This window comes from Ixodes scapularis, unplaced genomic scaffold, assembly GCF_016920785.2.
Source record: "Ixodes scapularis isolate PalLabHiFi unplaced genomic scaffold, ASM1692078v2 PGA_scaffold5__190_contigs__length_132052651, whole genome shotgun sequence".
Lineage (NCBI taxonomy): Eukaryota > Metazoa > Arthropoda > Arachnida > Ixodida > Ixodidae > Ixodes > Ixodes scapularis.
Window position 1 is genome coordinate 4595132 of NW_024609880.1, and position 27863 is coordinate 4622994.

A 27863-nucleotide genomic window follows, 5' to 3' on the forward strand; every position below is an offset into this window, starting at 1 on the left:
AATACCGACGAACGAGTAAAACACGTAACTTCAGCACGCTGCCGCCAGCCTCCGCAACGCTCCAAAAAGGCAATTTTTCGACATGTAACATGACCGTCTGGTGGCCGCATTCGCGGAGCGGGGATGCACGATGTGAAACGAACACACCACTGCCTAAGAAAAGAACTTTTTTTTTTTTTTTTTTACATAGATAAGTAGACTAAAGAAAACATGACATCCAATCTTTAAATTTCAGCACGCGAGAGCGCCCATCGTAATTATTCAACGAGTGCGGTTCAGTGTTTTCGATTTCTTCCGTTCTTCTTACGGCGCCGGAAAGCGAAAAGGTACGAACAAAAAGTGTTTGGAAGAAACCAGAGCAAACCGAACTCCCATGGATATGAGCCCTTGTCCTGGACACATCAATCGAGTCGAGTCTCATGCGAGGATGCGTTGCCCTCGTGCAACTGAGTGGGGAAAGCAGAAGCAACAAGGTTGAGCGCGTTTTCTGACACAACACGGGCTATCGCGTTAAGTTACCGTCTTTCATTCCTTCTGCACTTCGATTATCTCTCAAGGCGCATGCGAAAATGAGCTACTTACCTTTTAAGTGCGGTTGAATGGTGACAAGAGGTCGCGGCAACGAAGTCACGGAAGAGCTGCCGTCGGCGAGCCAACGCAGCGGTGTCGACGGTGCGCCCAGTAAACATCACGTGACAGACGTCTTCGTCCGCGAGCTGAGTGCGCCGGCTTTCGGGTAGGCCTCCCTACGCCGCTCCGATGGCGAAATGCCCTAAGGCAAAGAGATCTCGCCTCGACGGCGTCGGTGTTTTGCCGCGCGCGCCCGCGCGCGCCTCTCAACGCTTTCGTCTCTTTTTTTTTTTTTTTTTTTTAGTGTGTGTGTTTTGCGTGCTGGGCTCCGTCACTCCTAAGCTGAAAGTGTAGAGGAATCTAAGGGGTGCCCGGTGAACTAATCGCACGTCTGTCTTTAACCACGTGATCACGCTTCCTTCTGCAACCACGCGCAGAGAGCGAGGCAGGTGATAACTGGTCCGGTGGGCGCTTAGCTCGCTCGACATTGTCAGCGTAGGAATGAAGGGAGTCCTCCTTCAAGGACGAGTCCTCTTCGCTTGCAAAGAAGAGATTAGAAGAGATTGGTGATGGGTGTGGGGGGCAGTGTGGGGAAAACAGGAGGAGAACTGTTCTCTCATTACCCTCTCTCGCCCTTTCCCAGGGAAAGAACGAGGTCTTGCACCAGGCCGAGCGACCTTGTAAGCATTCCGTTTCGAGGCCGTCGGTGCGTGCGCCCTCCCCCCCCCCCCCCCCCCCCCCTTCCGTGCGGGAGAAGGGCGCTCGAATTCTTTCGTTTGTCTCTGTTGGTATTTGCTTGCCGGGTATCCAAAAAACCAATGTGGTAGAGATTGCTTAGACATGACAGCTCTAGAGCAAGAAGACAAAAAGAGTCTGGCAGACACGACACTCCGAACTCAGCTTGAAGCCTAATGTCAAAATTAAAAAGAGAATGATAAATCAAATGTCTCCCAACGAAAAAAAAAAAAGAGGCAATATGATTTTCAAGAAAATCGTCAGCCACTTTCGCGTTGCCTCGGAGCACCAGCGAAGCTAACTAGGTTATGCCTCAAAATAAACAAAACAACAAAACATGCCCACCAAAAAAAAAAGAACATGCACGCAAACATGTAGATTGCGCCAGATCGGTAGTCTAAAATACCAACCACATGTGGGCGATCGTACGGGTGTAGCATTATAGCCTCACGTGCAGAATCCCTGTGCGAGCTTCAACCAGCATTGTTCCATGTCTTAACCTAATATGTTGAGGGTCTACAAATGACGGCATGATTACGTTACACACGCTCGCGTGCACACTTACTGTCTCTTAATTAAAAGCAGAAGGCTCAACTGTCACGGTGAGGACCCGGCCGTATGATCTGGGGATTCGTGTCATGGGCTTCTGATCAAGCTAGCCTTTTAAAGGCGGGGCTAAAGGGTGGGGTGTCAGTCGTGGGGCATTTGGCAACTTCTTTGTGCTCGCTTCTTTTTTTTTTTTTCTTTTTTTTTGCGCTTTGCTTTTTGCAGCTGACGTTATTTCCGGCTAAACTCTAAACCAAACACGACGTTATCGTCTACTATCAGTGCCTTGGTGCCATGTTGGAGGCATTCGGCGTGTTATTGTGGCAGCAGTAGTGCCGTAAAGTCATAGAGCCGTCCTTGTATAACCACGCTTCAGAATATGTTCTTGTCCTGTCAATCGCAACGGGGTTCTTCACTGGACACGAAATGGAGTTCATAAACCCGTAGTTAGAGCACGAAGCTTTTCTCTCGAGGTCGTAAAGTCAACATAATAATCTGGAGCGAAAGGTCCCATGCATTTGGTCGCGACGGAATGACGAGGCATTGACGCAGACATCGGCAGCCCCATTTGGCGGCCCCGATGAGCCCATATCGAGACATTTCTTATCGTAGTTTTCGGTTTCCAGAAACAAAGATACGGTTTTCATATCAAGATCGGCAATAAAATAAAAGAAATTCTTCATTAACCCTTTGCTCATGTGTAGTCATAAAAGGATGTACTTTTATCCCAGTCTCTGAAAAAAAGTGCTGAGGTTTCGTACGGGTCATCGAAAAGCTTTTGTCCGGCAGAGCTCTTGTTCGGGATTCATGGATTCATCAGTGACGATGTTTACATCGCCCGCACGGATTATAGTCACGTGACCTTGTAACTATTATATGGAGCGCTATTTCCACTGTGGTTATGTGGTGGCTCCAATCTGTTGTATGGTTACAGACGACCGACCGGCGGACCGTTACGGACGCGTAAAGTGCGCAGAGCTCGCCCATAAATGCTATCGCAAAGCAAGCTATGTTGTGAAACGACACAACGCTCGTTTTGATGAAACCGTCGATGGGACAGCGCAGTGTCGACGAGACGATTTGGTCGATGAAGCATCCTCCAACAAACTGATTGCCATAGCGGATCAAACACGTCGATAAAACCCATTTTCCGGATTGCTAGTTGGAGGGGTTAATTATCATATGATATACGTAATACCGAGGCAACAGAGAGCGGGTGCACTACTGAACGAATGCCCCCAAAAAATAAGAGCTCACGCGTTGAAAGCATCCGCCACAGTAAATATATTCAAACCAACATGTCCGAACAAAAAAAAAAAAGTACATTGGAGAGTGTTTATCATTTTACAGCGATAGCTCTTCGAATCTCTAAAACCCGCGAACGGTTTCACTTGCCTTCACTACAAAAACAGATCTCAGCTTAATATTTGAATGATTAACTGCCGTAAAATACCAACCTTTGAAAGACTAATCGAAAATTATTCATTCAGTTATTAGCGCACCCTTCCCGCGGATATTTATTTGTTCTATTTATTTATAAAATGCCTACAGTGAGCAGAGGGCATTATTTTAGGGATTAATTTCGTACATAAACTATAAAATTGTCACAGATAGAGAAACACAGCGTCCGACTACATAAACGTCCAGTTGTCAAATTGCAAAAAAAAAAAAAAACAAAAAAAAAAAACAGGAATAATAAAAAGGAACACGATGCATCAAGAGCACAGCACTCAAATGTCACGCCAATATGGCACTATACAGGTATCACTGGTGACCGGTATTCTGGGAGATCACTCCAATCACGAATCAATTTTTTGGGAAAAAAAGAACAAATAGAAGATTATTTAAACAATTACAATCTGTTTCTAAAAGTGGTAGCTTACGTTAAAAGTACTTATGCTACTTTCGCGAGCACTCTGCTCGTGAAATAGATGCGGGTGGCTTCCAGCTTTTCTCCTGCACTTCAAAATACTACTACAACACCAAAATATATTTCCGCGCGAATGCTGCACCTGCCCGAGGCTTGTCCTTAAACAGCGAAGGCTACCGGCACAAAAGTGCAGCCTTCAGAGGTGTTTTCGCGGAATGACCGCTTGCGCTAGAAATTTATGTTTCAAAGGGAGGATTTCGCGCTAGCCCGCGCGAGTCGCTGACTGGTTGGAGCTAGGAGCACGAGGAGCGCAAGCTTATTCTGCAGAACGTGCTATGAACACCAGGAATACTTCGTCTCAACTCAGCATGGACCATTGTTGGTCACACGTGCTAAAAGCGCGAGCTAATTGTTTTGGATGACGCCTCGGCGGGCACACGAGCGCTCTCGGATGCACAAGCACTGAATCATCATCTGCGGTTCATTCGGAGGTGAAACTAAGTATAGCGCGTGATGCACGTTAACGACCTCAGGTTAGCGGTCGTGCTGCACTAGCTACGCGTGTCTCATGTACAGCGCGAACCAGTGTCGCAAATCTTGAAAGGCAGACCGACTTCACGCCGAATAATCTCTCACGAACAGTTTGACCTTTGAATCGAGTGTACACAAACTCATTGCGTGTAAACAAGCACGCGTTTGCACACAAGAGCTCCGCGCACGACGCGCTGCATGTACCCATTTTCCGAAGTGTGAAGCGTTCGGCCATGCTCCGTTCAACAGGCTGCACCACCGCCTAAGCGCGACGTCATAGATTTGGTGTAGGTGGGGCTCTTGTTTAATTAACGATTCACTCTGGCACATCGACTGTAATTTCGCCCTCATTTGCTTTGAAATAATGTTTTCATCCGAAATACTATCTATAGATTACGAGTGACGAGTCACTGATCATTTATACGCCAGGCGAGCACGGGATGGCGGCCCCTCTCATTGGAAATGCACCGGTGATTTTGGCACGGATGTTTATTTCAAATTTATAATATAAGCAGTCCTGACCTGTCCTATCAAAAAGATGTTTGCTTTTCTTGGCAGCAATGACAGCAGGGTTGCACAGAAGCATATATGCATTTAAGCACGTCCCTTATTATAGGGAAAATTTAATCGAGAAAAGTAATTAAGGTAAATTAACGTAAGGTTCTTTTGTATAAAAATAAAAAAAATTCTGCCATATAAGTGCACACGTTAGTACTTAAATGATTGTGTTGTTACCCATGAAGCGCGCGAGAAAGACCTTCTTGAGAAAAAATGTGAAACAGATACTTTTATAAATATATGAATTAATTCATTTATGTATTTTCCGTGTTCACAAACATAACAAATAAATTATCGTTGTCCTATATATTTATGCATAATTGCGCATGAAATACCTACTATCAATGACACATTCATAGTAATAAATGATAATGTAGTGATTTCGCAGGCGAGCTGGTGGATGTTAACCATTTTGTTCTTAGCCCGAGACTGAGGCAGGAAAAGAGGAAAGTTTCAAAGTAGAAGAAAAATGAACAGTCGAGGACACCCCTCAGTCTCGGGCTAAGAACAAAATGGTTAACATTCATAGTGTCACTAAATCTTAGTTCTGTGGAGATGCCAAAACGGTATTCGGTCATATATTCCGAAACCGTTCGTGAAATCAAAAACAGAATTAAAAAAAAAAAAAAAAAAATTATGGCAGCGCTACTTTTCCTAGGCCCCATCGTTCGCAAGGCATCCGTTCTAAAGTTCCGGGAAGCTTGATCGTGGGCAAAACGACCTTGTTGCTTTCAAGGTTGGAGGTTTCGCGCGCAGAAAGTGATGTCAGGCGATAACAGGCCGGAAATAGATTGTAGAGGTGAGCTCTTATTTCGTTCATCTCTAAGTTGACAATGCGGTGAAGCTAAGCGTTAGCCAACCATTCAGTGGCCTGACTCCTATCGCTTGATTTCGCTCGCCTCGCGTGTGTATGCGGAGAAGGGGTGATCACGTGGTGCGAGACTGACAGTCAAACGGTCTAACAAGCACGTAGTTTCCACCGCGCTGTCAGCTTACGGGGGATAAAGTCCCCGATCCATGACTAAAGGCTTTGTGTGGCAACTGAGGACAGCGTGTGCGTCCGAAGGCGGTAATCCAGGGAATCCGGACTCAACGGGCGCCTCGCTCGTTCCTTGCGCACCCAGCTTGCACTAATGCTCCATACAAAAAAAAAAAAAAATATTAACGAACTTTAGTGTCCGCAGCATGCCCCATTCCACACCATCTTTTTTGTGTTTATTTATTTGTCTTTTCGAAGTTTTTTTTAAAAGTTTTTTCGTGAAACTATTTGCGTCGTAAAAGAGCTGGTTGGTCGGTGCTGGTTTGTTCTCGATTCGGTAACTAACAAACACAGGAGACCAAATTAAAGTTCACAATCGTTCCACATCATGACTTTCAGCTGGCTGGATTGGTACCAAGACCAAGCTTATAAGTAAATTTGGCTGTCTGTAAAAGACAGATTTATTTGTCTTCTAAATTCGTCTAAATTTATTTACTCTCTAATTTCCTCTGGGTCCTCTAAATTTCCGCTTGCGACACTTCCCTCACTTCCGAAGCACTTCGATGGTGAACATTTTTTTGTAAATCGGATTTCTTTAGCTTACGGATGCGGCAGGCTATGCTTCTCGGGACGCGCTGACGCACGTCCTCTGTACGGCCCATTTAGGGCCTTCGGATTGCACTCCAATGCGTGCTTAGAGTGCTATCGGACGTGGGCACCTGAACGCTTGGCAAGAGTACCACGGCACTCCAGACACAGGCTTTTTCAAAGGCCATGCTAGATGGAGGAAGCTACCGCTAGTTACAGAACATACGGACAATTTCGCTCATTCATTTTAACTGAGCTTCTGTCGTCCGTGTTTCGTACCTCGGGGACATTGAACATAAGAAGCTTAGCATACTTTTTAACATATCGTAGGGCGACAAAGAGCAGTCTACGTTCTTCCCAAAATAATTGAGCTATCGCTTGCTGTGTAGAATCAACTGAACGTAAGGTGAACCCGTCAATGGCAGTTTAAATGTGGCTCTGTTGGACAGCGAAATAAGACTTCTGTAATACACACTAATGTATCTATATTTAAAGCCAGTGAGATCCGTACCACAAATATCGATATCCGGAATGCTACACGGTGCTTCCGCTGTACATTAGGAACTGTTTGATGAACAGCGGAAAAGAGCAGCGATCTTGAATGTTCCGTTATATCGAAAACCTTCCTGTCAAGGGAGCTTCGGAGAGCGAGGTTAAAACAGTTAAAGGATGTAGCAAACTGTGCAGAGTTAAAGGTTTAACCCCCCAGAGCTTTTCTTGAACAGAGCAAAAGACTGATCGACTCCCGCGCTTCGGAAAGTAAAATGTAAATATTGAAAAAAAAGGTAGTAGTCAAGCCAAGTTTATTTAATGACTCAAAACAAAGACCGCATAACAAGATTGGAAATCATCGCTAACAACTTTTCCAAACGCTCTGGCTCCGTCGTTTATTTTCTCCACGGCTGTGAAAATAAGGGAGCCCCTAGTGTCACGTACCATAAACATGGCTTGCCGCCATGTATAGGTTTTTTGAACCTATACATGGCTTCGAAACGAACGCCGTGTTTAGGGCGACGCTTTATGAAATGGTCGTCACGTGGCGTATGCAATAGACCGCGCGAAGCCGACCTCTTCTGTCACGGAGGGAGGTTTTCCTCTTTGCTTGCTTTTAATGCGAATGTGGAAAAAATACTTTTTTTATACATATACCTGTTCCTACGATCAGTGAGGTCGGGCTCAGCAGTAACTTGAAACGACCCCCCAAAAATATAACAATGCCCCAAAAACATCTCTGGGCTACATAACAACCCTAGGCACTTATGCAACGAAACATAATCGCACACGCCCGTCAGCATCCGCTCATACACCCGTTTACACACTGATCTATATGTTTATTGTTTAATATATCTGTCTAGCAAAAACATTAATTGCCTATTGCTTGGATAAAGGAGTGTCCCCCGCTCCAATGATCTTCCTGCCGCAGGTAATAATTAAGTTAATAAATACTGAAATATAAACCCGTCAAGGCAGGCTGTACCAACTCATTTATTAAAACTGCCTTGCTCATCTCCCCCCCCCCCCCCCCAAAAAAAAGAAAAAAGAAGAAGAAAAAAAAAGCAAAAAGAAGAGCGGATAGGAAAAAAAGGTTTCCCCGAGAAAACGAAAAAAATACCTGCGCCGAACAGCGTCGAACTTGCGCCGAACCCATAGCGGCGCCATCTATCGACAGCCCGTGATATCGCGAGGAGAAACTAACTCTCGTTACAGTTACTCTCGAGGTCGAGGGAGGGTTAAGGTAGAGTATCATCGAAAGAAGCGGTCGGGAAAGAGTAACTTCCATGCAGATAGAGTTAAAGGAGAGTAAGTTAGGGCACTTACTCTCCCTTGACACCTTTTTTTTTTAGAGTGCACCTACTCGTGCGGCGATGTCGTGGCGGCACTCTCAAGATAGCAGAAACGCCCGTGCCGTCGTGTTTGTTTACTTCGACTACAGTGGTGCTTTCTAAGCATTTGTGTCCTCGAACATCGCCCGGATTTCTGATTTGGCGCATTTCATGCGTGTGCTCAAGTTCAAGGTATTACTGGCGCGTACCGTATAAAGGATACGAATTTTCACGCGTTTTCATCACCGGAGAAAAGTGAATAGTGTTAGCAATCCTGAACGCTCGCAACGTCTATCTGATCACGAAATCATATTTCTACGTTGCTATATCGCTGCTAAGATTACATTGTCTTTTATAATCGTAGAAAAGGCGTGTGGCGATATTTGTACTATTGCAATGTCGTGTATTAGAGTCGTGATCGTCCAAGACGGCGCTGCATCTTTTTATTTTTTTCATTCGCTGTACCCTGCAAGCCTATCAAGAAAAAATAATAAAGCTTTAGACTAGAAAACTGTCTGTCTATATTCTGTTACGGCATTGAGTAGCAGTGCGTCCCCTTTTTTAGAGGGGCCGCTGACACAGCTGACGGCGGCGTACAGAAGCGGTCGCCGTGCTGACGACCCGCTGCGCTTGTTGTAGTGGTTACAGGTGTGTGTACGCGCGGCGCAGTGCGATCGTTCCGGTTGCAACGGACGCAGTCGTAGGTACGCGCTCGTTGCACATGTCTGAACCAGCCTTCCCCCCGTTCTCCCGAGGCGAAAGTCAACGTGGCGACATCGTTTGACATCACGTACCAGAGGTAACGCTGCGATGTCAAACGTTGGTTTGGTTACGACTTGCCCCAACCGCAAATCGAAGAACGCCCGAAAAGGTCTGCGTTTCGTCGTCCTCGGAACCCGATCATGACTCCGAAGCGCTGCTATCGTCCACATCGCACGTCGGAGTGGCGTCATAGGAAATCATCCCCAGGTCGGCTGTCCGCCGAAGAACTTCAACCTCTAACGGCGTCAGGTCCTCGAGCGTAGAGAACTCCGCCATGATCGAAGCTCGAATGACAAAGAGGTTCGGCCGATGCGGCTACCCCGGGAACACTGCGCGACGGAACGTCGTCCAACGCCATTGGCCCGAGATCCTTTTGATAAGCGTGCGACGACCAATGAGAGTGGTTTCGTTTTCGGATGGATCCGAGGTTTGGCGGCCTTCAATTACATTTTTATTAAAGAAATAATCACCGTATGACTATACTTTTTGGTTTTTAGGAATACTTAAGGCTTCTAAATTCAGCTGTCATTACCAAAACACGAACTCAAAAACCACTTGACTGCCCCTTTAATGCTTTTTGCATCTCATTGCAGGTGACAAGCAAAGGCGAGTCCTTTCTCCTGCATGATAGTGGAGATGGCGACTCAGCAAGAATCCTCATCTTCGCAACCGAGAAGAACTTGCACCACTTGGCTCAGTCTACCGTGTTGCTAGTAGACGGGACCTTCAAGGTGACGCCACCTCTATTCTACCAGCTTTATACAGTGCACGCTGTACTTCATGGAGTGGTAATGCCAATGGCATACGGTCTGCTACCTAGCAAGTCAGAAGACACTTACAGAAGGTAATTACTCGTATTTTTTCAGCATCACCAGTGGTTTCTTTTCTCCTACAGCAGTTTTCCTGTCTAGAGTGAGCAAATGGTTGCGGTAGGAAATAATTACTTAAAATAATTTTGTGACGGAAGCTTTTTTTTATACTTTTGCTAGGTTTTTTGCTGCTCTTCTCAACGCCATGGATCGCCACAGCATTAAAGTCGTGTACTCGGACTTTGAGATCGCGGCTATGAATGCCGTCCAAGATCTTATACGCCAGGACTCAAGGGTGTTTTTTCCATCTGAGCCAGTCGGTGTACCGGAGGGTCTGCGCTTCCGGCCTGCAGAGTACATACAACACACAAGAGGACTTTGCAGTGCTGGTGAGTGACCTGAACTTCTATGAATATCATATGAGAGCTCTTTGATGTCAATCCCAATACAGCAATATTCTTCTTTTCATTCTTCAAAGGAGGATGTTCCCATCGCTGGCATTTCTCCCGACCGCTGAAATCCCAGAAGCCTTTCAAGATTTATTGGAGGTAATCCCGGTGGAGGCCGTTCCAGTGGCGAACTTTTTTGAGGACACCTACGTCGGCAGACCCCGACGGAATGGCCTGTGCTCCGCACTCTTTCCGCCAGAGGTGTGGTCCGACAGAGAGTCGACTTTGGAGGACATGCCAAGAACGAATAACAGCGTTGAGGCGTGGCACAGAGGTTTCCAGGTAAGTTTTCTAAGGTTGGGCAAGTGGGTGTTACGCAGCAGCTATACGTATATGTGAGAATGGTTATTGCATAATAATGAGACTCGTCATGCGTACATAATGCTAATTACCACATTAACAAACGAGGACAGAAGCGAAAGCATGATATGCTGTTTGCATCGGAATATGGGTTCTAAATTGTCTTTTTTAGGGTTATGCATACTGAAGTTGTTGTGGCGGGGGAAATTATATTGATAACCTTGTGTGTACCAGCTGGTTCAATTTTGTACTACCTTCATAACATTGGCGGCAAAATGGAAACATCACAAAGAATACAGCGAACAGGGAGACGAACCGGGCACACGTAGTGCTAATTTCAATGTGCCATTCCTCTCCTACGTCCTAAAGTTTACACTTTTTAAATATATAACGTCGTTTTGATTTTTTTCTTCTCTTCAGAGGAACATGGGCTGTACAGCGCCAAACCTCTGGTTCTTCTTGGACTGCCTGAAGAAGGAGCACTCTCTGACCGAGATGAAGATTGCCCAGGCTCAAGGCGGGACGACGTTAAAGGGAAGATGGGGCACTTCTACATTTGAGAAAAAACGCTTGAATTGCGTTCATTTGGCCTTTAGAATAACACATATCAAAATTATATTTCAATGCGACGCGCCGGAGAGCCACAAGAGCAATTTCAAAATAGGGCTGATGCCCCGCCTCCCTAGCCTTGGGCAGCCAAAAGATCCGTCGATGACGTCACGGACAGCGACTGTCTTTCGCGTTTTTCTCGCGTTTAACAATACTTACGCAGCAAATGGTTTGGGTATTCGGGTTCACGGGGTAAAAATACACTAGAATTCACTTCTAACTCATTTTTTCTAAGAAGCTCCGTAGCTTCCCTTTAACAAGAGTCTTAAAAAAGCACGCGGACTGTAACAAGCGCATCAGATTTATCGTCGAAAACTACAGCAGCACCCGCCGCATGGAGTGCCTGAGGGCGCTTGCGCGAAACCTTGCCTTTTGATTCTCTCCAATAAAATTGTTCTATCAAGTCTTCCGTCTTCCGAACATGTATTTCGGAACGCCTGATACAAGCATTTTATGCTCCAATGCACAACGGACTGAACAAACAATTTCGCCCGTCCTATGCAATTATACATACGGTGGTCTTTGAGTTCAAATGTGTGTACTGCCAAACATACAATGAACAATAGCTTGATATTATTGTTACTGCAATTCAGCGAACATAGTCAGTTGCTTAATATTACGGTTTAAAAACTAATACCATTCCCGGAACACTCGCTGTGAGTCTGTGACCAATCGTCTGGTGGACGAATCATCCTATGACGAATGTTCCGCTGTGACGAATGGTCCTGTTACCAGTTATCCTATGACGAATGTTCGGCTGTGACGAATGGTCCTGCTACCAGTCGTCCTATGACGAATCGACATGTGACGAATGGTCCGCGTCCCCCTTTGCGCTGGCCGATGCGCGTGACAGTGTCACTGCGCTTAACTTTACCAAAATAAAAACGACCTTTTCTTTTGAAAGGCGGGGGGGGGGCTGGTTCTAAAAAAAAATGTAACGGATTACAAGGAATCCGTTATGTAAAACATGTAAGCGAATTACTTTAAAATTACTCTAGAAAAGATGTAATTAATCCGTTACCAAATTAACGATAAATGTAAGAAATTACAAGCAATTCCGTTGCTTGTAACGGATTACGTACAAGTCTGGCTGCTATGTTGCTGACACGCACAAATACAGAACCACGTTGAACGCCGGTTGCACTCGGCATCGGAAAACAGAACCGAACTCAGCACGGGAGACACCCAGGAAGCCGGCAGCAGAACCTGCGTGTCTTGGACGCAGTTCCTGCGATTTCCATAACGTCGAAAACGTCGACACAGTTCCGCGTGGTTTCGCTACTGTAATGGGCCTTTTCCGGGGTTTCCACGGCGCATGCGCGGCAGCAGCAGACAGGAGTCCGCCATTTTTGGTGGCGTGGTACGTCCGGCTCGGGGCTGCAGGAGGCAGAGGTGGTCGCGCGTTTGGAAGCTCTCCGACAGTCCCTAGCACTGTTTCGTTGTTGGCTGCAGCAACGGCAGCAAGCGTTGTCGCGGTTTAAGCTTCTTTGGGTTTCCTTCTATTAGCCTGCACTCGACTAAGTGGCAGCTCGGGATTCGGGCGATCCAGCGATACAATGCGGACAGCTCGTAAAGGAAGCCTTCAAAGCACTTCCACGTTTGCAGCTGCCACTTTAAGGAAGGTTTATGTTTTTGATCCTTCATTTTTTATGCGTGTGTGAATACAAGTCAGCAGATTCGTAAGGCATGCTGTCGTGTCGCTTATGTGCCACGCAGAGCGAACGCCTCGGAGTTGGCGTTTCTAGGTCTGCTCCCATTTCACTTTCTGTGTGCGCACGTAGCAACATACTGTGTAGCATAGCCACTTTACCTCAATGCTTTATACATATTTCAAAACTGTGGGTTATTACAATGTTTGCAACAACCAAAAAGCAGACAGGCAGTTTGCGTAGCAACGCGAGACCGTCACATTGGTAAACAAAAACGTGCCAGTGATTTATCGCTACCACGACCGCATCTGCTGGTCTTGTGGTTAAGTAAGAAATCGGAAACAATCGCCTTGATATGTTGTCCTCGTGTATGTGTCGAGTAAACAAAAAAAATAAGTTTGCAAGATTGTCTACAGGCGCGGAACTAAAAATAAAGAAAAAAAAGTGGCCGATTTTGTGCCTTTTCTTCAGGACCTACAGTCACACACAGCTGCAGCCTGATGTAGGGTGATATCAATGACGAGGCTCGCTCAGAAATCGGTGGCTGCACGTATTAATCTTAGATATTTATTTAACATGTATTTTAGTGGTAAATTTGACCTTGTGAAATTTCAAAGTAGTGCTTTTTTTTCAATAAAAAACGAGAGCAACGAACTCGCCAGGATCAGCGGCGCTCGTAAACGACATTTAGTATAGTCGCTGAACAAGTTCGCCGTTGACCCGGCCAAGTTTGTTGGTCTCATTTTATAATGGAAATGTAGCTAAGCGTTGAAATTTCAAAAGGTGAAATCCACGACTAAAATAAACCTTTGATGAGAATTACGTTGGTACGTTCAGGCGCCGACGTTTTTCGGATGGTTTAGAGTAAGCTTTCACATTTATGAGAATACATCTTGCCAATTAAAATTTTTGAGCAAATTAAACAAATAGCTTGCAATTAAAAATAAAAACTTTCCTTAACTGTAACTTGGTCTCGAATATTTTTTGAATTTACTGCCGGTACTGCATATGACATGAATCCTAGTTTAATATAACCGTTTGTACTTTCTTATAGGTCGAAAAGAGCTTCAACGGTGTCGTCAGTCACAACGGACGCCACGGCGAAGTCAGTCGTCCATTCTTTCGGGGAAAAAAAAGTACAAACGGACGAAGTTGTCCGTAGTTAACGCATTAATTGAAAACAAATCTGCTCGTCAATTGTATTGGATAGAGGAAAAACAAATGCTGAGCAGTGAGCGCATTTCCCGACCGCGTTCAGACAGCCAACTTAGCTTGGAGAGGGCAGAACCGGAAGCAAGGCAGGCCATCAAAAACGCCTCTCCTGCTTGCCGATAGATGGCGCCCAACATTTGCGGAAAAGGCCCATTCCGTCAGTTCCGTGCCGCGTGAGTCCCGCAATGTGGAGACGGCCATCTTATCCAGTGTACGTGGCGCTGCTGGAACTGCTCCGGAAATTCGCTCTTTCTAGCGGCATCGTTTGTTCGTTTGATAAAATTAGTGATAAAAACGTCCATGGAACCGAAATGTTGTACACGTTTAGACTAGAAGACAGAATTACAGGCGGCCTTCGCTGCCGCTGAAGCTCAATCAACTCAACAGCTATTTATTAAACAACGTGCGCGACCTGCTCGAAAAACGAAACCGAAAGAAGATGAGTCGGGAGGGCGAAAGCTTTCTCCCGTCTGCCTGGAAAAGGAGAAAAACGCTTCGTTCCTCCCCTTTTCTCGTGTCCGCTTGGGGGTGCGTCAGTAAAAGGGAGGAAGACGTGCCGTTGCTGCTTTTTTCCTCCATTTTTTCTTAGAGTGCTCTGTGGTGTCTGTTCTTCCTATGTCCCTGTCTTCAAAGAGCAATCATGTTTTCTAACGTCTCATTAACTGAATTAAGGGCACAAACGAGCTAGTGAGTATTAAAGGAGCGATGCAACAATTTTTGTACTTTGCGCAAATACCGCTTAAAACGGATCCCTCACGTTAATGACATATGAAACACGCGTTCGTTTTTCACCCCATGCAATAGAAGTCCCAGAAAAAAATTAAAGAAAAACGAGCAGCGTTGACCCCCTCAACTCGCAGACAGAACAAGCGGCCACGTGATCTGGAGCCGATTATATGCCGCCAGTGTTGATCATAGCCACGCGCTGGGGTTGGCAAAGCGCAGGACAAGCGCTGAGTTCCAGACATTGTTATGGCTCGGCTGTTGTCGTCGTTGCAGCGATTGGACACGGGTCACTACCCGAATGCTTCTTGAGCTAGCAATTATCACGAGCCCAAGTCGAGTGCCCACGCAATGCTCGGGTCCAATCTATGAACCGCATTCAAATATCGTCACTTGGGTGTACTGCGATCGCCACGTTACGTCATCAAATTTCGCAAAGGAGAGATGGAATGAAAATTATCGCTTTTGTCATTGAAATTACACCGCAACAAAGGAGTTGCTTGGCCAGTGGCGTTGCGTGTGAGTATCCTTGAGTCCCAGGTGTGCCAGTAAGCTCGTGTCAAGTGAAAAACACTCCAATTGAATATCGTTGCACCAATCCTTTAAGCATGACAAAATCCCCGAGACAACGGGTAAAAACGACACGCACTCTAAGTGGTCTCAATGTTGATACCTTCTTTTTGATGTCTCGTTTGTACCAGCAGTCTTTGTTTGTCGTTGATATTGTAGATTTACTGAATGTGCTTACTGATTCTCCAGATGCACTTAATATCCGATACCTTTCTGATATTATACAGAGTGTTTAATTTTAATTTCAACATGTTTAAAAGAAAAAAGGTATGAGTTAAACGAGCGCCGTCCTCACCATGTATATATCAGGCTCTACGGACATTCTATAAGGGTATCATCATTAAGGTAAGATTAATTATTAACTTAAAATATGTACTTTACCTTGGTAATTATTGATCTTATGGGTTATGTGGAAATTGCAGAATTTAGGCCAATAACTTTTGGAGGTTTGACCACTTGAACTACTGTCGAGACCGGTTATAACGAAGTTGGTTATAACGCAAAAAGCGGTTACAGCGAAGCAATCACGGCTTCCCCTTCCCTTTTGCCCTTCGTTATAACCGAAGTCTGTTATAACGAAATAGTGGCAACAGCAAAGCGATCACGACTTCCCATTGCGTTGTGCACTTCGTTATAACCGAAGTCGGTTATAATAAAATCGCGGATATAGCGAAGTTATTTCCTATTCTCGTTGACTTCGTTATAACCGGTGTCGAGGGTATTTTTCAAAAATGTAGTGGCTTTTTAGAAATTAATCGAGCAATTTTCGTGTTTGTTTTCTCGTCCGATTTATAAATTAGACGCGAAAAGAGCGCTGCAAGTTAACACCTCTTAGAGAAAAAAGCCCAAGTGATGAAGTTTTCTGCGTAACTAAAGGAAGCCTCTGCAGGCCGCAGATTGGACATAACACGGCGTCAGCGTACGGCTAACAGTCATGCTCTCACTGATTTGACTAGAGTTCCAGCGAACGCTAACCTGACGCCGTGGTCGTGTTCAATCTCTAGCCCACTGTGGCCTTCTCTAATGACGCAGGACAACACTTAACCCTTGCTCTTTAAAAGGTTTTGTGCAAGCCCTGTCCACAATGACGCTTAGAATAGTGGCGTAGTCGTTTCAGCAACGTCGTCCCTCGTGTCATCGGCGTACGCACCAAGGACAAGCTGCCGATATAGTGACGATATGACTGAAACGACTGCGTCACTCTTCCAAGCAAGATTATTGCCGGGTCTTCCGGCGCACTTTTTGGACGCGATTTTTAAATCGGGAGAAAAAACGCGAATCTTGGTGGATTAATATCTAAAAAAAGGCATTACTTTTCGCAGTTTTTTTTTAATTAGCACGGAAACCAATAGTGCTTGCCGCCAATGCTGCAATTGTAACATGACCATTAAACCAATAATTATAAACTTAATAAACAGATTTTAGTTCCTTAGTCAACTTTTTATGACGATTATTTGTTCATCTAATATCCGCTAAGTCCGACATATACGTGGTGAAGGCGGCTTTCGCCTAACACTCCCCCTTATATAAAAAAAGAACGGAAGATACATGTTTGGCATAAGATTAACCCACTGTATATTAAAATAGATATAATCTAATTTTAAAATACCGTCGATTCGTCTTTTTATTTCTCAACAAACTCAGTGGCGCCACCTATTGTGTAGTCCCGGCGCCCTTCTCGTTCAAGTATATTTCTTAGTTTTTTACTCATTCTTTTTATCATAACAGTGAATTACGTCTGAGAGCGCTATAAGTCAATTTCCAAAAGATAGCGCGTATATTTGATTTAGAAAATACTGCGTAACCATACGCCTAGTTCGCAACCGAAAGCGTTTGGGGCTATTTGCACACTGGCGCCACCATGTGTTAACTCACGCGAGAAAGAGCGAATACAGCCACAACCTTTTTTATACTGACAATGTCTGCCCGATTTCTGGCTTCCCCGTGCTTTCACTCTTTTGTTCCTGCTTCCTATAATCACCGCCAGGTGCGCCACCTCCCCACACAATGAAGATGATGTTGTGTGTTTTTATGTAACTTTATACTGCCTGAAGTTAGCTTGCCTCAGCTTGCGACTTGTCTCTCAGGTGTAGATAAGCAATTTAGCCAGTGCAGTACAGCCGCTAGCTTCGGGTTTTTAACGTGCACCACGCAGTAGTGATACTCAACCGCACGCTTGCACGATGCTCATCCAGACCGAAACGGGCGGGGGTGGCGACTGCTCTTACCGCCACGTAAATAAGTCCAATACTGTCGTAACACATATTTCATAATTTCATAGCAGGTGAGCAGCAGCTTTCTGAAAGTAAATAAATTTACTGGATGACCCAGCACAAATTACAGCCCAATAGCCGGTGTGGTAAACTTTACCAATGTCGGAGCAGCGAATATGAACGTTTTTATTGCTGAGGCCAAGAACCAGAGAAGTGCAGAACGTCAAAAGGAATCCCAACGGCCAGAGTGTTCAAAGCGAATATATGACTGACCATAGACTTACCTGTTCTGATATATCATTGTAGACTATACGCCAACAAGATCTTTAATATTTATTAAAAAGAACACCCAGACATTTGCACTATGTTTGTGGAAATATAACGTCAAAATGTCTTCTTCCTATTCAGGTTTTGAGAGATGGCGAGCTTATGTAGAAGTTCTCATTGTAGAGGGTCATAATTATATGGTATAATTGTTCTTTTCTGAACTTAGTAAGTAAAGAATCAGAGAAATGCATTTAAAATGACTATTATGCTAGCCAGTGGTTGGGCGAGACACCAGAAAGAAGCTTGCTTCGGCGTTTTTTGTTTTTTTTCATTCAAGAGGAAGATCAGGGTATCAGGCTCCCTGCAGTATGGAGAAAAAATAAGAGTTCATAACTGATTGATCAAGATATAAAAATTAAGTACAGCAAAGGTAAGACAGAGGACAAAGGACAGAACATGTAGACAGGACAAGCGCATGTCCTGTCTACATGTTCTGTGCTCTGTCCTTTATCTAACTTTGGCGCTGTTTAATTTTTATATTATGCATATCCAGCTAGCCCACCTCAATATTTTAGTTATAGATCAAGCTCCGGCCCGTACTGACACCATTTTCTTTTCCGCTCCTTAAACTAAATGCAACGAGGTAGAGGGGCTTAGGGCGATAAACTCGCAGCTGAAAGTGACCCCCCCCCCCCCCCCGGCCGCCGCCATGTTGCCCATTTTTGACCACTAAGTCGGTGACAGGTCAAGAATGAAGTGGAAGCTCCTCTCACCCCTTTCCACTTAAACGGAGAGAATGGTGAAGAGGAAGTCCCCAATCCTCCAGCGTTCGCACTACTAAAGTGGAAAGAGGTGGGAGGAGCTTCCACTTCGTTCTTGACCTGTCACCGAATGCAGTCACCTGACCTCATAGTTTTACGTCTAGATTTTAACCAAGTACCACGCAAAAATAATCTCTAATCGATCTTTAATAACAGTACCGACGAGGTAAGTTATGTTTTGTTTGTGTTAAGTCCAAGATGTGTTGTTACAACAAAAGCTCGGCCAGCTTCGAAGTGATTCCGCTAGATGCAATCCGCCGAGGTGCCATATTTTGGGTTTTTATCGGAGCTAGATATCAATCTCTGGGGCTAACAATATCGAAAAAAAACAAAAACATTTATCATGCTTTTACAGCGATAACAATACAAGTATCGGCACAGTTCTGCGTAAAAAAAGCTCAGGAGTTTGTAAGGCCACGTGTCTTGTGGTCAAAATTGTACAACATGGCGGCAACCATGGCGAGGGGGGGGGGGGGGGGGGGGGGCTTTCTTGCCTAGTGGACGGGATACCGGTATATCGCTCTAAGACCCTCTATCTCGTTGACTAAATGGTTGCTTTAAAATGACGTGCTTTCTTAAGACTACAGATAAAATTGGGACACAAAATACGTAGCGTGTTTTGAGCTGCACTGTGTTACCGTGACATCTATATTAGGTGTTGCGCATACAGTTGGCTATCTAGGAGTACCTGCAGGTGCCCAGTGTTACCACGGTGCCTGGAACGCGCCTCCGACTGGTGTTTGCAGTGTCCTATTCCGCCCGTGCATTGAAAGTAGTCTCCAAGTGGCAACAAAAGATCTCACAGAAGCCGGAGTGTCATGCTGTCGGATCTCGCGATCTTGGCGGTCGGCCGTGGACGTTTTGGAAAAAAAAGCACGAAAGGGGCGGAAGCGTTGATGTCGTCGCGGCGTCCCAACTCCTGCTTTCTGAAAGGGATCATAAAACGATATCTGGGTAGAACTCTCATGACTTTACAAAGGTGAACTGGTCCTAGTCATGCTTAAGTATACTCGCACAGAGCGGCACTAGTTCAGAAGCTCCTTGGTCGCGGGGAATTTCCGAAAAGGAAACTATTTCTTTCAGTCTTGCCTCGCAAAGCTTGACGGCGTAATTGTGGGATCGAAACCATCCGCCTGATGACAGCTGAGTGCAGCTCTTCGATTGGACACGACAACTTCGGGAGCGCTCGACTTCGGCTCGTAACAATCAACGCCTCGGCGGACACTTGGGTAGTGGCTGTGTCCAACCACAGCGGTGATGGGAATCGCCGAATTCTCACAATGCCTGGAGCTCAGAGCGCGTTTTCTACTTTGCCGACCCCAGCACGTTGCTATGATTAACGTTGCACCATAGGATATGCACCAGGACAAGTGACTGCTTGTTCTGGCTCCGAGTTGAAGGGATGAACGATGTTTCAATTTTGCTAATTAAACCAAGCCAAGTTTATTCGAGTATTAACGTTAGGGAGTGATTATGAGTATTATAGACAAATCGTTTCATGGTCCCTTGTAGCTTCCGTGGACTGTCAGGCTGGAGAGCTGCCTGCAACAGAACAGGCGGCTGCCACATCCACCACTGCTGCTGTGACCCCGCCAGGATAGCGGCCGGCGACAAAATGACGATTCTATCACATCAGGCGGAAATCAAGGGACCACATTTTTGGGACGCGGTAAACAGACCAGTCGAAGACGCGTTCCAGGAGCCATAGTGTTACTTGACACCGTGACGTCATGGTGTTAATACCACGTGCTTTGGTTGCAATGTCGTGTGGCCATTATTTACGAAATTTATCCTCTAACTTAAGTGGGGAAGTTGTATTCTACATGTTGTACTTTCATTATGAAGCCTCTGTTGCACTTCTCCTTAGCATTGTTTTATTAAACCTAGCCCTACATACCCACTTTCATAGCTTGATTCTATTTTATTAATTTCATTAAAATTTATTTTTTAATTGTTCTACACGCGCAACCCCGTCTCTCGCCTGAGATAATATAGAAACGAGCAAGTATTTTGCGACGTCAGAGCTCACTTACACTTTGGTTCGTGGAAACAATCGGGCACTCAATCCACATACATTCTGATGGTTCTCGAGGGCCCGATGTGCTTCTTGACAGAGATTCCCGCTCACCGGCAACGCACGCAGTGAGAAAGCAGGCGCCAGACCCGGCGCAGAGTGCCCTGATGGACATCTTGGCTAAGTCCCCCTTGCGGCCGGGACAGAGCGATCCGAGAGAGCCCAACATGATGCCGACGGAGCCCAGGTTGGAGAATCCCCACAACGCGTACGTGGCGATTATCACCGACCTCTCCTGCACATGATATGCCCGGAGAAATCCAGGAGCGTTAATACCAACTATGGTAAGGCATGAGAAACGAATGACTTGTGTCCACGAGGGACCTTAGCGTTCACTAGAGTAACTAGATGGCGGAGTAGAGCATCCCAATTTTGTTTCTTTCATCGACAACTCTGACTGGCAGAGAAAGGGTCACCTGCGCCAAATTCCACTACTTGGGGTAAAGCGGCCTTGCAGACCGGCGGCTTTGGGGTGGGACATGTGCTTCTCTCTGCGTTCACGAAATGTAGATTGAGGGGGGTGTTCCTGCGTTCTTTTTCCTCGATGGCTGTGATAACGAGGGTATCTTTTTCCGTTCCTCCGCTAGTGCTGATCACTGCTGAGAGGCGAGGAGGTTTCGCCTCTTGTTTTCACGCTTTCGAGAGCGGGACTGCTCCCGCGGATGCGATAGAGATCGGACGTGTCGCGAAGGTCTTCCTTCGCCCGCTCTGAACTGCGCTCTCGGGACGGTGTCGACAGAGTGAGCCTTTCATCTGACCTTGTCGGCGCGGGGGTTTTGGGACAGTGTGTCTTTTGATGTTCCAATAAACACCGTTGGACCCAGTCCTATTGTGGTACGTGCTCCTCCTTTTTAGAGAAGCGGTTAGTTGTGCGGCTTACGTTCGTACCCGCCCTTAGCGGTGTTCTCGACAGAAAGCTGCGAGGTGTGGGAGCAGGCTTGGCGTCTCTCGATTGGAGACCGCCGCTGAACCATTCGGTCACACCACCTGCGACCTTCCCACATAAAATGGCGCCGAACGTGGGCCACGACTTCCCGTTATTATGGTCATGGCTCCTGGCCTCCGTCCTTTTGTTCGGCCTATTTGCCCGCATTTTTTGCCTTTGATCGCTCCGTACCACGAGTGTCCTGATCTCACCCTTATGGTTGAGCGATTAATGCCGAGTCGGCAATCCGCAGTGCCACTCTTTTAAGCGAGCACAGTGTGATTCGTACGTGTGTTCCTGTTTTGAATTGGCGTGAGTCAAGCAACATTCGTTGTTGCCAAATACTCTTTGTTCTCCATGCTTGAACCGAACCAATCACCTTTGTGTATTTGGGTTCGTAGCGCGCCAATAACAACTTGTCATGAAGGTAAGATGTATATAGAAGTTTTGATGACTTTTTTTGAGAACCAGGTGGACTTTTATGACCGGAGGAGAGCGAGGTTTGGCAGGAAAGAGTTGAGAAGGATCAGCAGTGCAATCTGGGAATGTAAATATTGGCGTTTTCTTTGACCCGGAGTAGTCGCGGACAGTCATTTAGAGTCGGACGGTACGGCAGCTAATTACGTCGATAAGTAGCTGATACTGCTACTGACGGGCTCGACGAGCCGGGCCGCGTAACCGACGGCGTCGACAAGCAGTTTGCACACTGTTGACGCGCGCGCTGTATTCACTGCTGGTATTGCAGTTGGCGCGGGGAGTTTTCTTCGGGAAAGATTTGTATCTGCTGGATGCCAATGTACTCCTACAGCCTGTTGTTGTTTTCCAGGAGCTAAACTAGTTTTGCGTTCATGGTGGTTGCGCTACGCGGACTAAGGCGCAATTTGATAGTATCTGGGTGAACGAGTGGCTGTAAGTCGTTCGCAGGTTATGTTGCTCTGAAACCCGGGCGTTATGTACTCAGAGCGCCCTATGGCGTTATCTGTCAGACTCGCGTGATCCAGGTCGAAGAGTGACTCTAAGACTCTGAGCAGTTACGTTGCTCTCAAACCTGGCCTTGCATCAAAAGAAGGGTCCACACCGTTGTGAGCCCTTGATCAAGCCGCATCAAGTGCAAAACATGTTTTTCTAGCCTTGGTAAGCTAGCTAGCTCAAATATTTGGCGAAGCTAGCAGGTTAGAGCGTGTGAACTACGGCCCCTTTTGCATTCCTCCTATGGAAGCAAGATGGCGGCTATTTTGCGCGGGAACTTGCGTCTACCCCGCTCGCAGACACGCATGCATGGCGGTTTGTTTCTATCCGTGCCTTCGAAGTCCCCGTATCTATTTACTTCGACTTCAGAGGACGGGCCAGCTGCAGACTGTTATCTCTTTTTAGCCACTTATAGTCAACGCACTATTTCGGTAACTATAAAACCGGGTATTGTAGGCAGCTACTGTGTCAGCTGCCTGCGCAAAGGATTGAGAACTCTGCATTTTTTCTAGAACCTCTCTCCCCGGTGTCCACATTAAGCTAACTCGATTAGTTTTGCTTGGCATGTGGACGCGTTTCGAACGGATAGGCCCCCTTTTATGGCTTCTTCCGGTGTCGACGCGGGTCACTGTGGCATATATCGTGTGGCCGCTCGTTGGGTCCGTTTCCAAATTGAGCGCCTTCGATCCTGTCACCGGTGACAAACTGGCCACCTTTTTTGGGATTTTTGTTTGTTGTTTGCTCCTGCCCGTTTCTGCCGCCTTTGCGGTCGGGCCGGCGGGCGTCGGTTGCTCGCGGCCCCTCGTTTGGAGGCTGCGGCGACCTTTGGGAGGGCTGCGACCGGCTCTGGGCCTGTTGTCAGCGGGCATTACGACTTCGCAAATCTGCTCCGAGGTCGTCCACCCCTATACCAATGCACTGCAGCCGAGATGGTGCGGAACCCCCTGGGTGACGTGTCTAGGACATCCCCAGCTGGTCTCCGCGGGTGGGCGGTGGTCGTTGGCCTTTTTGGTGCTGCCGCCTTCATGACCGCCTCACCGTCTCACCGCCTTTCACTGCAGCCAGCTCGCACCACGACACCTGGGTCCAGGTGCATCAGCACGGTACATGTGATGCTCTTTGCGGACCTGTGGCGTGACTGTCAAGTGCTTGGGACTTGAACTTTCCGGGTCTTCGGTCCTGCGGGCCAGCTGTTGACGGCGGACACTGTGAAGACGCGCGCTGGGCGTCGCGTGTATTTGTTGGGGATGCGCATAGAGATATTTTATTCTATGAGAGCATCAAAGTATTCTGGCTGGATAGTTGGTTACACATACTAAATTACAAATTACAAATCGAATTTCAAGTGACTCGTTTAAAAGCTTCGGGCTACCCCTTTTCAGTTCTGACTAACATCGCCGAAAAGTTGTTGACAAAGAACCAATGAAGAGAAAAAATCAAAGAGAAGAGACGCCGTCCGGCTGTGATGCCTTACATCCACAAGATTTTTCACAACATGAAGAAGACAGCATTCACGTTTGATGTCCAAGTCGTAATATCGGCACCGAATAAATGAAAACGAATGTGCCCCAATATCAACAATGTCAAGAAACAACATCATGAATGCCACAGAACCCACAAGCACCGGTATGTCAACTGCAACAGCGGAGTGGTGTATGAAATCCCTGTCACACGTGGGAAAGTGTATAAAGGACAGACTGGCCGCTGCATGCGTATCTTTCGATATGTCGACGACTACCTGGTCCTCCTTCATTTTCGTCCCGATGAATGTGACAGTCATCCTATCGACAGTGTGCGTGCCACATTTATGGAACAAGCTGAACAGCCCAACTTTACTATGGAGGTACCAACGGACGGGATTCTACAGTTTTTAGACCTGCAGATTACTTTCAACAAGCACTAGACCTGCTGGATGTACCACCCACGTTCTAAAAAACAGTTATTGCGCTATGACTCATCACACTCCAAACTTGTTAAGCGAGGCATGGTGTCTAATTCTTTAAGCATGGCGTTAAACATATCATGTGAGCACAGAGCAAAATCAAGCTTCGAATTACAATTGACTTGTGTGAAGGCTTCGGGTTACCCCTTTCCAATTCTCACTGACATCGCCGAAAATTTATTGACAAAGAACAAGAGAAGAGAAAAAATCAAAGAGAAAAGACGCCGTCCGGCTGCGGTGCCTTACACCTCAAGATTTCTCAAAACATGAAGAAGGTAGCATCCATGTTTGATGTCCAAGTTGTAATATCGGCACCGGATAAATTAAAACGAATGTGCCAAAAAATCAACAATGTCAGGCAACAACATCATGAACGTGACATAAACCGCAAGCACCGGTATGTAAACTGCAAAGCTGAGTGGTGGGTATAAAATCTCTTTCACATGTGGGAAGTGTAAATCGGACAGACTGGACGCTGCATAAATACACGGCTGAGAGAACATGCTGTGACCTTGAAGTTAACATTTTCTGCACCTTTAGCAATGCATGTGCGAGAGTGCTTCTGCACACCTTTGCTTTCGGGCACAAAGGAGATCAGACGTTTCAAAGACAAGAGGCACAGGGAAATCTTTGAAGCCCAGACCATACAAGCCAATGGAGAAACATGCGTCTCCGCATCATCAAAGAGGTTCAGTACTTGACCCACTACATATGACAATCTTAGGAATTACGTTTGCACGAGAGCGCGTGAGGTAGGGCACCGGCTGGGTCTTCGCGCTCGCGCCGGTATAGCTTTGTCCGTGGTGCCTGTTGGATGTAAAAAGGAAAATAGGCTGTACGAGGCACTGATCGGCGGCCTAGGAACGCGGTCACTTATTAATTTTTTATTCAATTTTATTATTCAATTTTTTATTCTTATTTTGTCACTCACGGTCTAGAGGTTATTTTCTAATCCTTCAAAATATTATCGTATATAGTTCAAATGTATTACCTTTGTTTAATTTTTAATATTTTCGTTTTGGTTTGCTGTGATGTTGTCTTTTAGTCTTACCACCTCTTTAGAGCGCCCCGGCGAGAAATCGACTTATTTCTTCTTTCAACACCAGGCACTTCCTTCACCTTCTTCTTTATCGTTGTATATAAAACCGTCAGTTTTGAGTTAGCGCCTGTCCTGCCCACTAATTCTTCTGTCCTTTTCTTAGCGCTATTTGTAATTTGTTATGAGAGCAGGTGGGTCTTTATTTTTTATTGAGACCCCCCTACCGTTTTAAGGAGGGGGGGGGGATGTGGGGATTCATGTGGTTTCCATCTCCGATGGCTGTGATAACGGTCGTGGGTCGGAACGCTCGGCCGCCATCCCCGTGAGCTCCGACCTGTTCGTGAAGCAAGGGGTTCCCTGTCTTGGAGGGGTCTCCTTTTCGCTCTCTCCCGGGTGTACCTTTTTCCGTTCACCCGCTCGGATGCGGATCACTGCTGACAGGCGAGGCGAGGAGGTTTCATTTCTTGTTTTCCCGCTTTCGAGAGAGGGACTCGTCCGGTGACCGTAAAAGAGATAGGACGTGTGTCGGCGACTTCTCCGACGCTTCCCCTGTCTTGGCTCTCCGGAACCCCGCGCCTGGCAGGTAAGGAACTGTTCTTACCATTATGAAGTTCTTACCATTAGCTCAGATTACACCAATCGTTAGCTCAGATTACACCAATGTTCTTACCATGCCGGCGCGAGAGCATTTTGGGTGGGGACTAGGGCTGGGCAATTGATCGATTAACCTTTCGATTAATCGATTAATGCTTCAATCGCGATCAATTTTTTTAACCAGTTAATCGGTTAAAATGAGGCGAACAAAAGTAAATAAATATACGTCTTTTTTCCTTTCTCCTGGTGCCCTCTAAAACGAACATACAAACTTGCTCCTTGTTCACCTCGTAGGTAACACCCAACAAACAAATCATTCGTCGTGAGTCACGCGGGATTGGAAGAAAAAAGCGAGAACAGAAGCAGAATGAAAGCAGGCTTTACGGAAGTCCGGTGACCGCGGTCATGAATTTGGACGTTATAGCTACGCGCTCTTTTTGAGCACACGCAGCAGCTTTTTTTCTTTGAAGGCACGCAAGCATGTTTGCTTACGGGTTTGCAGCGACAAAGCTAGAGCTCTTCCGAAGGCTGCCTTGATCCCCATTGTGGGTTATGCTCCGTCCTTGCGGTCGCTACAACGTGACCTCGCTCGTCTCTCCGCTCGTTCAGCGTGGTGCAAAGCCGGCCGTGGTCGTGGCTTGCTTCAGTATTCGACCCTGTGTTTTATTTGTGTGGTTGGAATTTCTCTCTCGGCGTCGCTTTTGCCTCTTGACGCAACGACCTTGGCGGACCTGCACTGCCCGTGGCAAAGTGCTTCCAGATGTTCCCCCGTTCTCTCGTCGTCTTTGACGAGTTGGTGCCGCGCGCAGCCGGATGGGCTCGTTTCCCTTTTCCCCGTAAAAAGGGGCCTTTCCTTCGCCGGGGATTTTCTGTTTGTTGAAAGCTTCAAGGACGTCGTGGAATTAGAGCGTGCGGGTAAAGTTACATGAACGACGAAGATGTTTCATCCTGTTTTTGTCCTTCATGTACTACTCCTATAACACCTTCAGGGACGTCCTCGACGGATCGACGCTCCCCAATTATCCCCGTCTCCCTTGCCCCCGTCTTTCCTCTTCCCTTCATGTCGCGCCGCAGTCACTTGTTTGAGAAGTATCTCATCACAACACCCTGCGCAGGCATGGACGAATACAGGAGTATGAAGGGCAACCTTTCAGGGAAATTCGGGTTTAAAGGGGTAGTGAAACGAAATTTTAGCGCCGATCTTGTTGCATAAATATGGGCTAGGGACAGGCACCACCTCGGAAATATAAATATTGCGCTGTAAAACACAGGAGAACTAATTTTAAACATAATTAAACGATTTCAAATTCTCATCTGGTGGATGGGGGGAAGTTCTCGTGACATCACTTGTGCCAAAATAGCAGCGCCGTTCTGCGGCAATACGGCGTGCCGGCAGAATTCGCCTAGGCCTGAACGCGTTTGCAAAACCTTGGCGGAGAAAGCCAAAGCAGGCCAAAGCGTAGTTGGCCACAGTGAGCTCGTTCTCGTTGCGGCTCTTTGCACGACACGGCCCGAGCATGCTTCTGGCACGGCCGGTGTTAGTTGCTGCGAGTCGCGAGCTGCAAGCCGACGTTAAAAGGGATATGTTGTTTGTGGATCCTGCGTTCTTGATCGTCGTGGTCTGTTTTAAGTACTCCTTCCTTTTTTCTTGCTGGTTGAAGTCGGGACGCACGAGAAGAGCACGAAGAAAAATAAATGTCCGTTGGTGGCCGATACCAAGTAACCGAGCGACGCTG

The 27863-nt window shown here is 46.5% G+C and overlaps 1 protein-coding gene and 1 pseudogene across 1 annotated transcript in view; one reads left to right on the forward strand and one right to left on the reverse strand.

Annotated features, from left to right (window-relative positions):
* LOC115310807 overlaps positions 1–13944 on the forward strand; it is a 40745-nt pseudogene extending 26801 nt beyond the window's left edge.
* Positions 13945–18107: 4163 nt separating this feature from the next.
* The window catches only part of LOC120849961 (sodium/nucleoside cotransporter 2-like), a 109563-nt gene continuing 99807 nt past the window's right edge, over positions 18108–27863 (reverse strand). Inside the window, exons 7-8 of the mRNA XM_040222292.1 lie at positions 20713–20893; positions 18108–18124 (exon numbers count right to left, since the gene is read on the reverse strand). Of these exons, the coding sequence (XP_040078226.1) occupies positions 18108–18124; positions 20713–20893 (198 nt within the window). The remainder of the gene's footprint in view (positions 18125–20712; positions 20894–27863) is intronic.